Source organism: Doryrhamphus excisus, chromosome 10, assembly GCF_030265055.1.
Source record: "Doryrhamphus excisus isolate RoL2022-K1 chromosome 10, RoL_Dexc_1.0, whole genome shotgun sequence".
NCBI classification, from domain to species: domain Eukaryota; kingdom Metazoa; phylum Chordata; class Actinopteri; order Syngnathiformes; family Syngnathidae; genus Doryrhamphus; species Doryrhamphus excisus.
The window spans coordinates 2742380-2758787 of NC_080475.1; the positions used below are offsets into that span (position 1 = coordinate 2742380).

At 41.4% G+C, this 16408-nt stretch overlaps 1 protein-coding gene across 3 annotated transcripts in view; it reads right to left on the reverse strand.

Moving 5' to 3' along the window:
- fhod3b (formin homology 2 domain containing 3b) overlaps positions 1 to 16408 on the reverse strand; it is a 125797-nt gene that overhangs the window by 44913 nt on the left and 64476 nt on the right. For all 3 annotated transcript variants that reach the window (XM_058083359.1, XM_058083357.1, XM_058083358.1), the window contains 2 exons: positions 8251 to 8318; positions 7144 to 7249 (listed from right to left, as the gene is read on the reverse strand). In XM_058083359.1, coding sequence (XP_057939342.1) covers positions 7144 to 7249; positions 8251 to 8318 — 174 coding nt within the window. The remainder of the gene's footprint in view (positions 1 to 7143; positions 7250 to 8250; positions 8319 to 16408) is intronic.

The window sequence follows — 16408 nt, forward strand, 5'->3', positions numbered from 1 at the left end:
GGTCAGAAAAGTGGAAAAAGCATAATAGGTCCCAATTAAATAAATAAGTTACCACTATTAACACATCGTTTTGGGTGGTCTTATGTAAATATTTCTACTACATAAATAACTATTTTTGATGTGATGATTTCATGGCACACTCAGCACAGTGGTGGTCTGCAGTAGATTGCAGTTTGTCATTAAGTGAAAGTAAATTGACCCTCGTTGATAATGTATACAATATTATGTTCTTCGGTTTTGTCTGTTCTGTATCGATATAACAGAAGAGACTGATTTTTAAAGCAATAATGTGCTATGAGGATGTAGAAATTGTTTAATCTACACCGTCCAATCTACACGAATTAGCTGGGTGATAATTGTTGACAGTTTTTGTTGACATTTTGGCTTACGTTGTTGATACAAAGATGATGTAGAGAAGTTTTTCTTGGATTTTATTGTTTGTTTGATTCATTTTAACCGCTCCCAAAGCACACTTAGAGAATAAATCAGCAACTCAGTATTTTGCTATCAGTATCAATCATGATCCAAACTAGTAGAAATAGCGAATTATTTAGTAACATATGGTAACGTATTTTCCTTTTTTTTTTTAGAATTTCCTAAGTTGGTCACTGCATAAAAAAAATGTGAGCAGCTCGAGACAGACCGACCAATTAGAGCCAACTTGAAGCAATTATGTTTTTCTTTGGACTGGCCCATGTTGACGGTCTTCAGCATGATCTACGTTTTTACTGACACCTTGTCTGCTTTTTCTGTTTGCACATGTTTTTACATTTCACAACCAAGTTGAGACACTCCTATTGAGTCATTTGACATCTTTAATCTATGGGAATGTGGGAAAAAACATTTGGTAACATCTTTTAAACAGCATTTTTTGCAGGGAAATTTCAAAGAACATAAAACATTTCAGGCTGTATTATGATGTACATGCAAAGGGGATAAAGAGCGAGGAGGCGTGAGCGTACGTATTTCTTTTTGTACGTTTATTTTACTTTAGGTTTGCTATCTTCAATGACATGCAGGTTTTTACAATGCTAGACGTTAAAGAGCTTTAAAGACGGAGAGGAAGATGCTTTTACCAGGTGCTTCATGGCCTCTTAAATTGTGTGGGACCTTGGCAACATCTACAAGTACACAAGAAATACTACTAAGAAATACTTTTTTATAGTAAGTGTACTGTTTACAAGGCTTCCCTGTGCAGACCTATGATATTTTATGCTGTTTGTGTTTTTAAAACAGACCAAGTAGTCCATAATGTCACTTATTATAATTATACTTATCCTCACAAGGGTCACAGGTATGCTGGAGCCTATCCCGGCCTGACTGGTGGCCAGCCAATCACAGGGCACATATAGACAAACAACCATTCACACTCACATTCATACCTATGGACAATTTAATGTCCCTTTGATGTACTTGTTCCTGATCCTATCCATCCTGGTCACTCCCAATGTGACCAATTAGTCTCCAAACAACATTTGCCACTGAGGAAAAGACAGGAAGCAGAACTGGAGGTAGCTGAGATGAGAATGCTGAGGTTCTCACCTGGACATGTCCAAACCATCTCAGTCTGGCCTCTCTGACTTTATCTCCAAGACCTCTAACATGTAATGTCCCTGTAATGGACTTGTTCCTGATCCTATCCATCCTGGTCACTCCCAGTGTGACCAATTAGCCTCCAAACAACATTTGCCGCTGAGGAAAAGCTGAGATGAGGATGCTGAGGTTCTCACTTGGACATGTCCAAACCATCTCAGTCTGGCCTCTCTGACTTTATCTCCAAGGCCTCTAACATGTAATGTCCCTCTGATGTACTTGTTCCTGATCCTATCCATCCTGGTCACTCCCAATGTGAACCTCAGCATCTGCATCTCTGCTACCTCCGGTTCTACTTCTTGTCTTTTCGGCAAACCAACCGCGTTCAAAGAGAGAAAGCATTTTTGCCTTTGCCATCAAGAGATCATGACAGCGTAAATACCTGACAAAAAATGACATTGAATCCACATTTTTTCCAAAAAGCTCTACTTAGAACCTCCTTAAGATCCAACAATGCAAAATGTACATTACGGCCATTTTTCAACTTATCTTATAATATTGATCATGAGTATATATTTCAATATTCAGTAGCACACTTGGTTGTACATCCGAATCATTGTTTTTCTACAAAGTTTTCATCCACTTGACGGAGTGTAACATAATCCCGTCCTTGCTGGTTTGACCATTTGGTGCGGATTAAGTGAAAGCCCAGGTGCGGCAGTCTTTAACGTGCTGCTGGAAGCTGTCGTTGGAAACACTGTGTATTGTGTCGTCTGGCCGTGTTACGGCTTGGCTGCTCCAAAGGGGCCCAGACCTTTACTGTGGCCCCGTTGGCTGCATAAACACATGTGTGTGCACTGGTTATTAGGGGGGAGCGGTGATCTGCACTCTTGCTGCATGCAAGAATGATGAACGGGTGTAGATGAAAGAGGATGGAGATGCAGTCTAAGAGTAGGATAAAGGAAATGTGTGGGAAGAAGGAGCAGGTATGGTTGACACATATATAGTACAGTATGTATGGACAACCTGGAATGTTTCCCTTTTGCTTTTGGGAATATCCACTAACATCTTTACGATACAATAGTGATCCTGTGCAAATACAGTAACAACATTATTGTAGATCTGGTGACTATAGGGGTGTTAGTTCATGTCTACAGGGCTCTCATAATGTGGAAAATCATATTTACAAGGTCCTCAACCAGTTTTCTATGCTCTAACTATGAAAATATTTGAATCATAAGTAAGGAATCCTACTTTGCGGAAATTCACTTATCATGGTTGGGTCTGGAACCAATTAACAGTGATAAACGAGGGATTACTGGACTTGTATTTGGTAATGGTAATGGTTTTATTTCATTTGAACATGCATCAGATTACAATTGAATGCATCACATAATCAGTCCAAAAGGAGTAGGAAGAAGCAAAGCTTATTAAATCCTACCCCTCCATCTGGTACTTTTACAATCAGTAACTGTTACATTTGTTCACTTCCTGCTTTCCTAATATAGTCGAAGTTTTTTTTAATGGGTACCATTATGTAAATTAGCTAGCAGTGTGTTCAATGGCTATTCTAAATTGTCCTTAGGTATGAATAGTTGTTTGTCTCTATGCACCCGCCAATTGGCTGGCAGCATGATCAGGGTGTACCCCACTTCCCGCCCAAGCTGGGATAGACTCCAGCATACCTGCAACCCTATTGAGGAAAAGCAGTATTGAAAACAATGTGGAATGTGGAAGGCCTTAAAAATGACACCGTTATCATTTCTGTGTTTCCCATACAGGCTTCACGGTGGTCGAGTGGTTAGCGCGCAGACCTCACAGCTAGGAGACAAGGGTTCAATTCCACCCTCGGCCATCTCTGTGTGGAGTTTGCATGTTCTCCCCGTGCATGCGTGGGTTTTCTTCCGGGTACTCCGGTTTCCTCCCACATTCCAAAAACATGCTAGGTTAATTAGCGACTCCAAATTGTCCATCGGTATGAATGTGAGTGTGAATGGTTGTTTGTCTATATGTGCCCTGTGATTGGCTGGCCACCAGTCCAGAATTGTACTCCACCTCTCGCCTGAAGACAGCTGGGATAGGCTCCAGCACACCCGTGACCCTTGTGAGGATAAGCGGTAGAAAATTAATGAATGAATGTTTCCCATACATTAATGTATTTGTGGCGGTCCCATTCAGGTATACCTCACAAACAACCACAACAACAATGGCGGCCCACTGGTCATTATGAGTCAAGATAATAGTTTTTTTTTCTAGCAACTGGAACAGATATTATTAGTATATATTATAGCATATATTATACTATACTATACTATACTTATATATTATATTATACTATACTATTATATACTATAGTATATATTATTAGTATCAACCTCTCATTCCCTCCATCCTCATGACATAGTTCCACATTTAAGTCATCGACATAAAAGCAGCCACATCTATACACACCTATGACCTTAGCATGTGTTGCCCCCAGCTCATGTTCGACTCGGGTTCTCCGAAATGTAGCACACAGAGAGCAAAAGAGTGAAAGGGGATCAACGGCACTCTAAAAACTCTGTGACCAGTCAGGAGAAATGAGGTGAGGAGTCAAAGCAGGTTAAAGGCTCCTACGTGAGGGCAGTACTGATGTTGAAACACGAGGAGGACAAAGGAGTGTGTGAGATGAGGTTGTTTTGATCAGAAAGGGGAGTGAAAAGATATGAGATGTGGTTTCATCATTCATTGCACAATGACAACATTAGCCATGTTTACATGAGGAGTTTTTCTCTTTCCGAATGGAATCTTTGCGAATGACCTTTCCGAAAGCAATGGTATACATGGAAAGGAATATTCCAATCGCTATAATCAACCAGAATAGTCAATGGGGCATGCCCAGTAAAGCGTAAACACCAACATCACGTGATACCGACTTCCTTGAGTTTTTCTTTCACTTGTTGGAATAACTCCGTATTCCCAGTTTTTCCTTCATCCAGTCTTGAAATTTAGTTTGAATCAAAAACAAACTTTCCGCAGCAGTCCAGTGCCAATTGCTCGCCTCCATTTTTTTTTTTAAATCGAAGCTGCGTGTTACGTCATATCTCAGCATTCGCTGAAAGAACGCACCCGGGAACAGGAAAAGATAAAGTTCAATCTTGCTAATATTTTATAATTAATCTCGGCACATGTTTTATATAGATATGTATTTTCTTTTTTTAATAAAACTGGACTTGTGAATGGCGTATAGAAGGGTTTAGATCAGGGGTGGGCAAACTACGGCCCGGGGGCCACATGCGGCCCGCCAAGTGTTTGAATACGGCCCAAAGTATTTCATTGAAACTTAACATACAACCTGGCATTATGGTACAACCTTGGTACACCATGGTACAAGTACATATAGCTGATTGCACTACATTTTTACAGATACAATAATTCCAGATGGACTGTTACGTGTAAAATATATAGTATGCACCCCCCCTTCATCAATTTTGTTAAATCAATGCGGCCCGCGAGTCAAAAAGTTTGCCCACCCCTGGTTTAGATTCTGTTCCACAGATGGCGCTAATGCACACGAAAGCTGCTTGCCAACCGCCAATAAACAACAGAAGAAGAAAAACAACGCAGTCTGACAACTTTCCGTTTGAGCGGGTACAAGATACCTCAATCGGATTGGGGAAAGGAATATTCCACCCCTGGGAATCCTATTATATATTCATTCGGATTGGCACTTTTCTTTCGGAATGAGGTGTATACAAAGGTTACATTCTTTCCGTTTGTCCAAATAAATCAAATGCAATTGGAACATTTGGGTCCATGTATACGTGGATAACGTCTCCTCCAAAACCTCCTCTATCTTTCCTAAAAACCAAAGAGGTAGTCCAAGCAGGGCTTATGTTTGACCTGTATTAGGGGGCCGACCTTTCACATCCATAAAAAGGTCAATGTTTAGAAATACACATTGGGGGGGCTGAGACGTATTTAAGCGAATAAACACAAAACAAAAACACCTGACTTTTTAATGACTCTTATGGCGCTAAAGTGTCTGGTCTCTGTGTCCACTTTGAAAAAAAAACAAAGACTAGGTTATCAAGAAATTACTAGGCATTCAGTTAAATACTTACTTTACATTTTAAAAAGAAAAGAGCAAAGTGGCTTTTATGATCTGCGACGTCCTAGCAGGATTTTATGAGCTACTTAAAGATTTGTGACCCTCACAGCGGGCAGTTAAATGTCAATGACCTTGAAAAGAGTGACCGCTCCACCATCACGATGCCCCTCGCTGCTATTACAAGCATGTGATCTTTCACCTTCCCTACCATGGGGCCGCTACATTAACAAACGACTAAATATGAGACCTAGACGCTGGTTTGTATTCCTTTTGGTGTGAGGTTAAACAGCAGATTCATCGGTTCACATGGTAACGTAGCACGTGGCTATGGACGGGTTCAGCAAGACAATAATGACAATAATAATGTCCTTTTTGGAAAAAAAAAGAAAAAAAATTATACCAATTTCGATGCCTCAAAGTTCTTTCTAATGTGCGTTTGCTTAGTACAATTCCATGTGAATTCACCAGCAAATGAAGTATTTCATCACTTGTAAAGCCACACTTAAAGTACTCCTCCATGTACTCACAATCCATGTCTGAACAGGAGAGAAGAGCTGCTGCTGTGACTCTTCTACAAAATCTCATTATTTACACTTTTTTATGTCATTAGTAGGACTTTCTATCTCATATTTTCGACTTTCTATCTCATTATTTCGACTTTTTATCTCATTATTAGGACTTTCTTATCTCAAAATGTCGACTTTTTATCTCGTAATGTCAACTTTCCATATCATTATTTGGACTTTCTTTCTCATTATTTTGACTTTCTCGTTATTTTGACTTTTTATCTCATTATTTCGACTGTTTTATCTCATTATTTCGACGTTTTTATCTCATTATTTCGACTTTTTATCTCATTAGGACTTTCTAGCTCATAATTTTGACTTTCTTATCTGAAAAAGTCGACTTTCTATCTCGTAGTTTCGACATTCTACCTCATTTCCACTTTTTTATCTCATTATTTCGACTTTCTTATCTCAAAATGTCGACTTTTTATCTTGTTATTTCAACTTTCTCATTATTTCAACTTTTTATCTCATTATTTAAACTTTTTTATCTCATTATTTCGACTTTTTATCTCATTATTTTGACTTTTATCTCATTATTTCGACTTTTTTATCTCATTATTTCGACTTTTTATCTCATTAGGACTTTCTAGCTTATAATTTTGACTTTCTTATCTGAAAAAGTCGACTTTCTATCTCGTAGTTTCGACATTCTACCTCATTTCGACTTTTTTATCTCATTATTTTGACTTTTTCATCTCATTATTTCGACTTTCTTATCTCAAAATATCGACTTTTTATCTTGTTATTTCAACTTTCTATCTCATAATTCCGACTTTCAATCTCATAATTCCGACTTTTTTATCTTATTATTTCGACTTTCTCATTATTTCAACCTTTTATCTCATTATTTCGACTTACTTTCGGGCTTCCATATCTTTCAGGGCTAGTGATAAGACGAAGTGTGTATAAAGTGGACTGGTGCAACACTGTTCAGTACTCGGGGTCAAGTACCTCTGAGGATGTAATTCTGGTAGTTCTGGTCGGCTTCAGCTCCCACTTTTACCAGACAGGTCAGTCCCTCGGCCACCACAAACTCGTGCACCAGGTCCTTGTCATCCTGGGGAGGGGCGGAAGACAGTGCAGTCAGCGAACTGTTACAGTACTGTTACAGTATTTGGTAAAAAGTCAAATTGACTATATTTGTCTGATCAAGTAATCACCAGGGTCTCTAAAAAAAATTGTGGCTGTAGGCAACCTCCTGACGTTTTATAAAAATGTACTTTCAGTATAGGCTGCACGGTGTCAAGTGGTTAGCGCACAGGCCACACAGCTAGGAGACCCAAGTTCAATTCCACTGTCAGCCATCTCTGTGTGCATGTGGGGGTTTTCTCCAGGTACCCCGGTTTCCTCCCACATTCCAAAAACATGCTAAGTGTCTATATGTGCCCTGTGATTGGCTGGCCACAAGTCCAGGGTGTACCCCGCCTCTTGCCCGACGACAGCGGGGATAGGCTCCAGCACCCCCGCAACCCTTGTGATGCTAGGAGTCCACTCGGCCGGCGCCAGTTGGTGCCAGTTCGCGCCAAATAATGTGAGTGGCGTGTAGTGGCTCACTGTGGCAACATGCCAAGCGAACATAATTCGGTGCCACAGCAAGCCACTATGCATCAATCACATAATATTTGGCGTGAACTGGCACCAACTGGCGCCGGGCCAGTGTTGGAATGGAAGTACTGTAGAAAACCGGGGTTTAACCCCATGTCCACATTATGCAAATTAGCATCCACTATGTTGGTGAGATGGTGCTGCCCTCCCATTGTTTAGGTGTGTAAGGAGTTAGTATGTTCTCTGTAGGCGGCATTATGAATTATCCTTACTGGCCTTTTTTGCAGTACATTTAGCGAGTGAAGATTGCTTTTATAGTTATTAGTCCATATTTCCACACAATAAGTAAGATATGGTAGAACCAGAGAGCAATAAAGAGTGTGGAGTGATTTCTGATTGAGAAAAAATTTTGCTTTGTTCAATACTGAAATATGCTGACAAAATATGGTGACGTTGTTACTATACCACAATAAAAACAAGATGATTTGCTGCTGAAAAAGGTGAAATAATTACCTGAAATATCTGCTTGAGGGAAAACAGGGCTCTTCTCAGCTCCCTTCCAGTGGAGTTGTACAGTTTTTCTGTATGAAAAGGGAAAATAAAGACAGCAGTTACATATGTGGATATGAAGTCACAGAAAATGCCATTGAAGCAAAGACCCTAAATGAACTGCCTACCGACGGTGGCGTATTCATGAAAAAAACACTCACTTCCTCTCAAACATAACTTCCTTGTGTCTTAGGACTATCGATGGCAGAGTAGCTAAATGTGAAAAATATGCTGTGAGAAAAAAAAAAATAAATCAGGCCAATTGGACAGCCGACGCCACATCTGCACAGAATTAGGGAGAGCAGCTTCATTGCGCTGACGAAGCAGAATCTGCAGCTGACTATTATGCAAATTCAGAGCGGAAACACCACAATGGCGAAGGAACAATCCACTCGTTAATTTTGTTATGGAAACATACTGAAAACTGAGCCTTGTGATGGACGTGAACGTTTCCTGCATTGGTTATCTGCAGTCTGCACTTGTGACAGAGGGTGGCAGTGTTGAGCACAGTGTGATACAATGTCATCAATGCTCTTGAACGCTTTCTGACTCAGCAGAAAAAAGGTGGAGTGCTGCAGATACAGCAAGTGACTGCACCGCCTTTTCATGCAGCTGAGCTGTGTACTCTACTGCTGCATTGATGCTTCTGTTTAGTCAGTGTATGCACATTTAAATGTATATATTTGAAAAAAAAAACACATGATGACTTAGTCAGGAAGGACTTGACAGTGCAACTAAGTCTTAGAGTTATGCTGCAATGCAGATACAAACACACTGACAGAGCAATCTCTTGTGTATTGTTTACCAATATGCTTATTATCATACAGTACTATACTAGGGTGTAGACTGCATTCCGCCAAATGACCCTGGACTGGTGGCCAGCCAATCACAGGGCACATATAGACAAACAACCATTCACACTCACATTCATACCTATGGACAATTTGGAGTCGCTAATTAACCTAGCATGTTTTTGGAATGTGGGAGGAAACCGGAGTACCCGCAGAAAACCCATGCATGCACGGGGGAACATGCAAACTCCATACAGAGATGGCCGAGAGTGGAATTGAACTCGGGCCTCCTAGCTGCGAGGCCTGCGTGTTAACCAGCCTACAATTTTTAATTCATTCATTTTCTACTGCTTATCTTCATGAGGGTCGCAGGGGTGCTGGAGCCTATCCCAGCTGTCTTCGGACAAGAGGCGGGGTACACCCTGGACTGGTGGCCAGCCAGCCAATCACAGGGCACATATAGACAAACAACCATTCACACTCACATTCATACCTATGGACCATTTGGAGTCGCTAATTAACCTAGCATGTTTTTGGAATGTGGGAGGAAACCGGAGAAAACCCACACATAGATGCCCGAGGGTGGAATCGAACTCGGGTCTCCTAGCTGTGAGGCGTGCTCGCTAACCACTCATTTTCTACTGCTTATCTTCACGAGGGTCGCGGGGGTGCTGTCTTCGGACAAGAGGCGGGGTACACCCTGGACTGGTGGCCAGCCAATCACAGGGCACATATAGACAAACAACCATTCACACTCACATTCATACCTACGGACAATTTGGAGTCGCTAATTAACCTAGCATGTTTTTGGAATGTGGGAGGAAACCGGAGAAAACCCACACATAGATGCCCGAGGGTGGAATCGAACTTGGGTCTCCTAGCCTGCTCGCTAACCACTCATTTTCTATTGCTTATCTTCACGAGGGTCGCGAGGGGTGCTGGAGCCTATCCCAGCTGTCTTCGGGTGAGAGGTGGGGTACACCCTGGACTGGTGGCCAGCCAGCCAATCACAGGGCAAACAACCATTCACACTCACATTCATACCTATGGACAATTTGGAGTCGCTAATTAACCTAGCATGTTTTTGGAATGTGGGAGGAAACCGGAGAAAACCCACATATGTACACAGAGATGCCCGAGGGTGGAATCGAACTCGGGTCTCCTAGCTGTGAGGCCTGCTCGCTAACCACTTGTCCACCGTGCAGCCCGTTCACAAGCAGTTCCATAAAATGTGTTCATTAGCGTAGTATCAAATATATAAGGCAGATTAAACAACAACAACAAAAATGATGTATAGTAAACCGTAGTACAATATAAACACCACAATACTAGCTAAACTTACACAATAAAATGCAACCCAATAACCATTTTACAATGATGAATTGACATATATGTATACGTTCATGATTATTATGATGTATAGTTGTAGTTAATGTAGTAACTTTACCCCGAGCTACATAGAAGCTAAATGCACGGTGGTAGACAACCACAATGCATACCACCGGACACCCCCACACTTGTGCACACGAGCGCCTCTTCTTTACAAACAGCTGCCGCTAATCCCATTCTTAAGTGTGAGAAACACACACCGATTGGTGCATACCCTTGGGATTCAAACCCCAAAGCTTCTATTCATTATTGTCGCTGGCTGGAGAGTCAAATCCCTTTAGCGAATGAAATGAGAGGGAGAGAGAGACACAGAGAGAGGATGTATGCCGGCTGCCAGTTTTGTGGGCACACACAGCCTACTTCCAGACACCGGACCAGACAGAATAAGCACTCTGTGTCTGATGTGTTCGGGTGCCTTTCTCGTGACACACAAACATTTTCCCACCACATGTGTAGGGCCGCTATGGTAAATATCATGTGGAAATCATACCCCTCTTTTAGTAAAAAGATGTCACTATGTCAACAGGAAGATCAGTCAAACCCAGATCCATTCCGATTCTCCGTGTCCACCAAGGAGGATGTTTTTGTTTTTTGTTTTGCAGAAACACCCACACAATTTAGTGGTTCTTGGTTCGGACCTGTGTAGAGTTTACGACAGGTACACACAGTCCCAAAAACACGCATCTTTGGTTAATTAAAGACTCTAAACCAGGCGTGAGCAAACTACGGCCCAGGGGCCACATGCGGCCCACCAAGCGTTTGAATCCGGCCCGTCAGTTGCTTTCTAAATATTTCAACTTTTTAAACTGGCAACATGACTTGCAAGTCGGATGTCTTATTTAGCAAAAAAAAAAAAATTATAATAAAAAACTGTAAAATTAAATGACATAGTTTGATATGCCAGTGCACTTTAAAGCATTATTAATGTTGAAAAAATTAAGTAATAATAAAAAAAAATAAGTAATATATCCACTATAGCAGGGGTGCGCAAACTGCGGCCCACTAAGTGTTTTAATCTGGCCCGCCAGTTGCTTTCCAAGTATTTCAACTTTTTACATACAAACTGGCAACATGATTTGCAAGTTGGATGTCTTATTTTGTAAAAAATAATAATAATAAATAAACTGTAAAATTAAATGACATAGTTTGATGTGCCAGTGCACTTTAAAGCATTATCAATGTTGAAAAAATTAAGTAATAATTAAAAAAAATTAAGTAATAATTAAAAAAAATTAAGTAATATATCCACTATAGCAGGGGTGCACAAACTATGGCCCGGGGGCCGCATGGTGCCCACTAAGCGTTTCAATCCGGCCCAACTTTTAACATACAAACTGCAAGTCGAACCCTAACCCAAAACATGCTAGGTTAATTGGCGACTCCAAATTGTCCATAAGTATGAATGTGAGTGTGAATGGTTGTTTGTCTATATGTGCCCTGTGATTGGCTGGCCACCAGTCCAGGGTGTACCCCGCGTCTCTCGCCCAAAGACAGCTGGGATAGGCTCCAGCACCCCCGCAACCCTCGTGAGGATAAGCGGTAGAAAATGAATGAATAGTTGTGAGGTGCATGGTCTACAAAACCATTGAACTTCTCTGTCAAGAAACAGCTGTGGCTGTAGGAAACCCCTCCGTTTTTTTATCTACCTCTGTATGGATATTAAAATGCCATCACTCTTACATGTCACTAAAGGAAATACTCCTATGCAATATATTTACTGTGATCTCAGTATGAGACCAGCAGACCAGTAGACCACGTGTGATGAAAGGCTGCGTTCCGAAATCCTCACCAACTCCCATTCCAGTCATGTTTTTGTGCTGATTTACGATGTGTTATTTGGTGAAAGAGGATCGGATCCCAAACTGTTTTGCCCTTTCAGTACCAGTAACCATACATGGTTCAAATGCCTAATGAGTGGTGCTGGTCTTTTATGGAAAATGTCACACAGGCAACAACATCCAGAAGGAATAAATCTGAGTGAACGGGAAGTTGGGACGCTGAGAAGTGTTGGTGTTGAATGTGTTTATAAATAACAGACCATGACTGGGCCTTTTTTGGTTTAGCCTGCATAGTGTTAGTGTGCTTTGTAAACTTAAAATGGCCCTTAATGATAGACAAAATTGCTATATCAACTAATTAACTTTAAAAACTTTGTGTTCAAAGTTATGTAATTTTAGCTAAATTGACTTGTTTTCAATGTTTTTTCCAGCATATGGTTTGCCTTGGAAAGCAGAGGAATAAAGATCAGCCACAGCAAAACAGAGTATATGTGTGCAGATGAGAAGGACCCAAGTGGAAGAGTGAGGTTACAGGGAGAAGAGATACAGAAGGTGGAGAATTTTAAATACTTGGGGGTCAACAGTCCAGAACTATGGAGATTGTGAAAAGGCGGTGAAGAAGCGTTTCCAGGCAGGATGGAACGGGTGGAGAAAGGTGTCAGGCGTGATGTGAGATAGAAGAATTTCAGCTAAAATGAAAGGAAAGGTCCACACAACTGTGGTGAGACCAGGAAGAACTGGAGGTAGCAGAGATGAGGATGCTGAGGTTCTCATTGGGAGTGACCAGGATGGATAGGATCAGGAACGAGTACACCAGAGGGACATTACATGTTAAAGGCCTTGGAGATAAAGTCAGAGAGGCCGGACTGAGATGGTTTGGACATGTCCAGATGAGAACCTCAGCATGATGCTGAGGGTTCTCATTGGGAGTGACCAGGATAGATAGGATCAGGAACGAGTACATCAGAGGTACATTACATGTTAGAGGCCTTGGAGATAAAGTCAGAGAGGCCAGACTGAGATGGTTGGGACATGTCCCGAGTCACAGTACATGTTGGAGTACAGAGATGAGGATGCTGAGGTTCTCATTGGGAGTGTCCAGGATGGATAGGGTCAGGAACGAGTACATAAGAGGGACATTACATGTTAGAGGCATTGCCGATAAAGTCAGAGAGGCCAGACTGAGATGGTTTGGACATGTCCAGATGAGAACCTCAGCATTCTCAATGTTGTTTGGAGACAACAGAGTCTCTGTTACCTGGTGAGACCAGGTCTAGAGACCAAACAACATTTGCCACTGAGGAAAAGACAGGAAGCAGAACTGGAGGTAGCAGAGATGAGGATGCTGAGGTTCTCATTGGGAGTGACCAGGATAGATAGGATCAGGAACAAGTACATCAGAGGGACATTATAAGTTAGAGACCTTGGAGATAAAGTAAGAGAGGGCAGACTGAGATGGTTTGGACATGTCCAGATGAGAACCTCAGCATGATGCTGAGGGTTCTCATTGGGAGTGACCAAGATAGATAGGATCAGAAATGAGTACATGAAAGGGACATTACATGTTAGAGGCCTTGGAGATAATGTCAGAGAGGCCAGACTGAGATGGTTTGGACATGTCCAGATGAGAACCTCAGCATGATGCTGAGGGTTCTCATTGGGAGTGACCAGGATGGATAGGATCAGGAACGAGTACATCAGAGGGACATTACATGTTAGAGACCTTGGAGATAAAGTAAGAGAGGCCAGAGTGAGATGGTTTGGACATGTCCAGATGAGAACCTCAGCATGATGCTGAGGGTTCTCATTGGGAGTGACCAGGATCAGAAACGAGTACATCAAAGGGACATTACATGTTAGAGGCATTGCCGATAAAGTCAGAGAGGCCAGACTGAGATGGTTTGGACATGTCCAGATGAGAACCTCAGCATCCTCAATGTTGTCTGGAGACTACAGAGTCTCTGTTACCTGGTGAGACCTGGTCTAGAGACCAAACAACATTTGCCACTGAGGAAAAGACAGGAATCAGAACTGGAGGTACCAGATATGAGGATGCTGAGGTTCTCATTGGGAGTGACCAGGATAGATAGGATCAGGAACGAGTACATCAGAGGGACATTACATGTTAGAGACCTCGGAGATAAAGTCAGAGAGGTCGATTTGATTTGCTGTGGCGACCCCTGAAAGGCGTGCTTGGTCTGTTAGCGCCATATAAAATCTTATCACTTTAGCTAGCGCAAGCTCTGCTATGACCACAACACTGCATGACAGTGATGCATCAGTACCCTGCCTGCTATGGACTAGCCTGCAATAGGAGCATGGTAAAGACTTCTTCTTTCTTCCAGCCATTCACTCAAGACTTATAGTCCACTTTTTAGCCTTTTATTCCGGACTGCAATAAAACTGTCAGAAAGTTATTCCTTCCCGACACTAAATAAGGCACATCTGCAGGAACAGACACATCTTCTCCTGTTCCTGTCTGTGGTCCACACTCTGATGCACCGCTCAGAGGCCCTACACTCTAATGAGAAATAGCTCAGTGGAGATTAGTTCCATACCGTTTGGCACGGATACACACCAAAAAGCAGACATTTTCCTACTCGGGGACGAAACCAAGGAGCTTATTCACTGACAGAAAAAAAAAAAATATTTGAGGGCCCCAGCTCAAACAGTTATGTTCACCTGAAACCAGCTGATATACAGTATGCAGTATAATAGCTTATTGCTTTTTTTTTTAATTGTACCAGAGCAAATCAGATACTAAGTCAGGTCTATAGTATGTTTAGACAGGTACGTTGATGCAAAGACATCTTTGCTGAAATAGCTGTGTGCAGTGACGCTTCAAATTCAACTTGATTCTTCATGTTGGGGCCAAAACATTCCGCCGAGGCAGTTTTGAAGCATGGCTGGCGTGCCGACCTCAACCTGAGAGGTGCTCAGTGAATCATACCTTTGCACGTGTCTGTCATAAAATGAACTTGGATGGTTCAAAAAAGGCAACATTAAAGAATAGCATCCCCCATTTAGACCCTCAGTCCACTGCAAAGTGATTAAAATAACACACAAGCATGGAGAGTTTAGTTGTTTTGGAGTCGCCAAGGGAAATCAAGTTCTACATCTGCGTGATCTATATCTAAGTAATTATATCTAAGACATTTCAGGCAATAAACTTTGCCCTGACCTCACTGAAATGACATTCAGGCTTGATCATTGGAGATGATGGAGTGAGGGGAAAAATGACAATGCAGAATTTTGATATACTAGGTAGTAGTAGTAGTTATATTTGCGATGCTGTGGGTGTGGGGTGGGTTTCAAAGTTCCTTGGGGTCATAAAGGTGGGCACCCTCATTCAGTGGTGTTTCGATGATAGGTCCACACAGATAAGATAGGATAAGATATGCCTTTATTAGTCCTACAAAGGGGAAATTCCAGGTTTACAGCAGCAAATGCGGTAAAAAAAAACAAGTAAAAAAAACAAAAAAAGTATAGAAATTGCAAAATCAAGGTAAGTTAAGTTGCACTACTTACAGCTGTGTACATGTTGATCAAGCCACAGGTCTATTTTGTTACTCATTTATTGCATGATTATTGCACAGTTTATTGCACAGGATTTTTTGAGCAGTTTATATTATAGAGTCTGACAGTTGCAGGAAGGAATTCAACCTCTTCCCCACCAGAAAGGCTCATAAGATATGCCTTTATTAGTCCTACAAAGGGGAAATTCCAAGTTTACAGCAGCAAACGAGTAAAAAAAAAAACGAGTAAAAAAAAAAGTATAGAAATTGCAAAATCAAGGTAACACAAATGAAAAAGTTATATACACTACTTACAGCTGTGTACATGTTGATCAAGCCACAGGTCTATTTTGTTACTCATTTATTGCAAAATTATTGCACAGTTTATTGCACGGGTATTTTTGGAGCAGTTTATATTATAGAGTCTGACAGTTGCAGGAAGGAATTCAACCACTTCCCCACCAGAAAGGCTCATAAGATATGCCTTTATTAGTCCTACAAAGGGGAAATTCCAAGTTTACAGCAGCAAACGCGGTAAAAAAAACGAGTAAAAAAAAAAGTATAGAAATTGCAAAATCAAGGTAACACAAATGAAAAAGTTATATACACTACTTACAGCTGTGTACATGTTGATCAAGCCACAGGTCTA